At 37.0% G+C, this 2706-nt stretch overlaps 1 protein-coding gene across 1 annotated transcript; it reads left to right on the top strand.

The window, feature by feature from the left end:
- Positions 1–928: 928 nt before the first annotated feature.
- Positions 929–2706, top strand: LOC124697509 (golgin candidate 5-like). The gene is made up of 5 exons (XM_047230092.1): positions 929–962; positions 1103–1249; positions 1863–1924; positions 2015–2062; positions 2518–2706. Exons 2-5 carry the CDS (start codon positions 1240–1242, stop codon positions 2704–2706), a joined length of 309 nt encoding a protein of 102 aa, XP_047086048.1. The 5' UTR covers positions 929–962; positions 1103–1239.

The following is a 2706-nucleotide window of genomic DNA, read 5'->3' as shown; positions in this document are numbered from 1 at the left end:
GAGAAAAAAGATGCCCTTGCAAGCTATAAATCAAAATTAAGAAACTTATTTTGGCTCTACGTGATTCCAGAATCGAGGGATCCCTTTTTTGTTGGAGTTTTTATGATGGATAGTGGTTTATCTACAAATTTGATAGTTTGAGAGGCCTCACTTCTACCCATTATCCTTTCCCTTTGTGTTGTTGCTCGGAGGTGAGTCCGCACCTCCTCTTTTCTTTCTTTGTCATGGTTAGTGATGTGATGGTTCTATTCATTTCCTAATATCCCAAATATTGACCAGATGTTTGAGAATACTTTAAAAGTATTCCGATTGCACTTGAAGAGATTGTTCTGGATAGTAATTCAATCTTGATAGGGTTCTTATACTGCAGCTCATGTAAATAATAGGGTTCTTTCAAGTAATGGATGCACTCGGTTTTCTATTCTCTTGTGATAGGGTTCCTTTTGTTATGCACATGTCAGCAAGTAGGATATATTAATGGTTAGTCGACATTGTCTGAATTTGCCAGTGCGAGCTATATAACATTTACTTTAAACTCCATGCTCTTAGGCCTGGATAATTAAATGTTAGGTCTCAATTCTTTTCTATTCTCTTGTGATAGGGTGTCTTTTGTTATATGTATGCTGACTTCTTTATTTTGATAATGCAGTTTAAATATTTGCTTATGATGCAGTGAGATAATATGCCAGGTTTGCCTCTTTGTAGTCCACTCAATTTGAGAATAAGTATGAGTATGTAGTGGTCCATAGGATTCTTGTCAATTCTGTTCCATTTGCACTACTATCACAGTAAACCTGAAATTGTAGTTATGTTCCATTTTGTTTGATATATAACATAGACATTATTGTTGTTTTTTCAGCTAAAGCAACGGCAACTCCAGGAAAATCGTGTGTTTGCTGCTGCTAATAAAATGCAGAATCATTTAGTGTCCGTCAGCTGTGCGGAAATACGAGTATCTCCAGGTGACTCTCCTGAATATGCTTGCCATGTGATTAATTTAAATTACTTTCTTGCCATTTCATATCTGAAATTTCTTTTCGCTTATGATGGGCTTACCTGTTGCTTTGCATTATTGGTGACCATTGATGTTTTCCTTGTGCAGTGGAGTCCATACTCGATGGTAGGCTTGATGGGTATTGCAAGTGTGCTTGGACTGGTTTCTTGCGGGAGGCACCCTCAAATAAGAAAAGTGACGCTGCTGCTCTTTTGAAAGAAAAGGACGAGATTATCACTCAGGTCATGGCTGAAGGTATGCAATTTTTTCTTTTTGATACTGCATTAATTAAATTATTCTGTTATAATGTTGAGAATACAAAATTACCTGTTCTATCATTTGAAATATTGTCATGTGACCATTTCAAGAATTAATGTTGCCATACGGTATGTTGCACCATGTTGAGCAGCCTTTGTCAGTGACAGTCATTGCTGACTCCAATGATCATTTACCGAGATGTACATATTAGCGACGTTAGGAAAGATGTAATGGCTTAAAGAACATAGATACTAATGACAACGTAAACTTTTCAAACATATCCTGCAGGCGAGAGTCATATTTATCGGTTTGATATGAGTCTCTCATCTGCAGTTTATTGTGGCATTTGAAATTTGTATGCCCTTAACATGCGTTGGTTGAGTCCTTTACTGCTTTAATTGGAGCTATAGTCCTTTTGCTTTCCACTGTAACACTCTGATCTTGCTGTCAACGGTAAGCTACTAGGCAATAGGCATATACACATGGACCTGATGTGTATGTAAGTTTGAAGATATTCATTCCTTATCTACTTTATTCCACATACACTACACCACCATGTGATAATTTTGGCTTTTCTAACACTAACATCTTATGTTTACCAATGAAACATGCGAAGAGCTATCGAAAAAACAAGCTGCTCAAGAAGCTACTATACGAAAACTGAGAGCACAGGCATGGAGTATAACTCTATCACCACACTCTTATGAAATGCCAGTTTTTGAAACTAATCAAGTTTGCTGTCTTTTTTTTGGTTGAAGCTAGATTCGTGAGTTTGAAGAAGAAAAGCAACGGCTGAACTCAAAGATCCAGGTAAAAGAGAGCAAATATGTTAAAAAGACAGCAAAGGAATGAACTGGACTTTTAATAATTAATTAATTCATCTGTACTAAATTGTTTCTTATCTGCTTTAATGACACACATTAAATATTTGCTTTTGCTGCTTGCATGATACAAAACCAAATTTGCACCCATATTTGGGTGGTTTGTTCGTCTCTCTTTTGATCATGTGTGAACACATTGTGCTGAGTTGTTCCTTTTAAACAGTAGTATGCGTAACCTCTACAGCTTGCTTAAAGTTCACGATTTCGTTCAACCGGACAAGCTTTTTTCCTTAATTACTTGTTGGATGGATAGCTCCGAAAAATTGCTCATTGAGAATAGTGGAGCTACTTTGGCTTCCTGAAGGAAGCACTTTTGCTCTATTCGTCGGTTTTTATTTGCTCGGGGCTTAAAATGAACCCATGCACTTAATTTTGACTTTGCAGGTTGAGGAGACAAAGGTTGAGAGTATTAAAAGAGATAAGGCGGCAACAGAGAAGTTGCTACAAGAAACAATCGAAAGAAATCAAACTGAACTTGCAGCTCAGAAGGAGTTCTACACAAATGCTCTTAATACAGCAAAAGAGGCCGAAGCATTAGCTGAATCAAGAGTCAACACAGAAGCCAAAGTTTAG

Source organism: Lolium rigidum, chromosome 3 (assembly GCF_022539505.1).
Source record: "Lolium rigidum isolate FL_2022 chromosome 3, APGP_CSIRO_Lrig_0.1, whole genome shotgun sequence".
NCBI classification, from domain to species: domain Eukaryota; kingdom Viridiplantae; phylum Streptophyta; class Magnoliopsida; order Poales; family Poaceae; genus Lolium; species Lolium rigidum.
The sequence above is the reverse complement of the archived record's forward strand: the minus strand, read 5'-3'. Positions and strand labels throughout refer to the sequence as shown.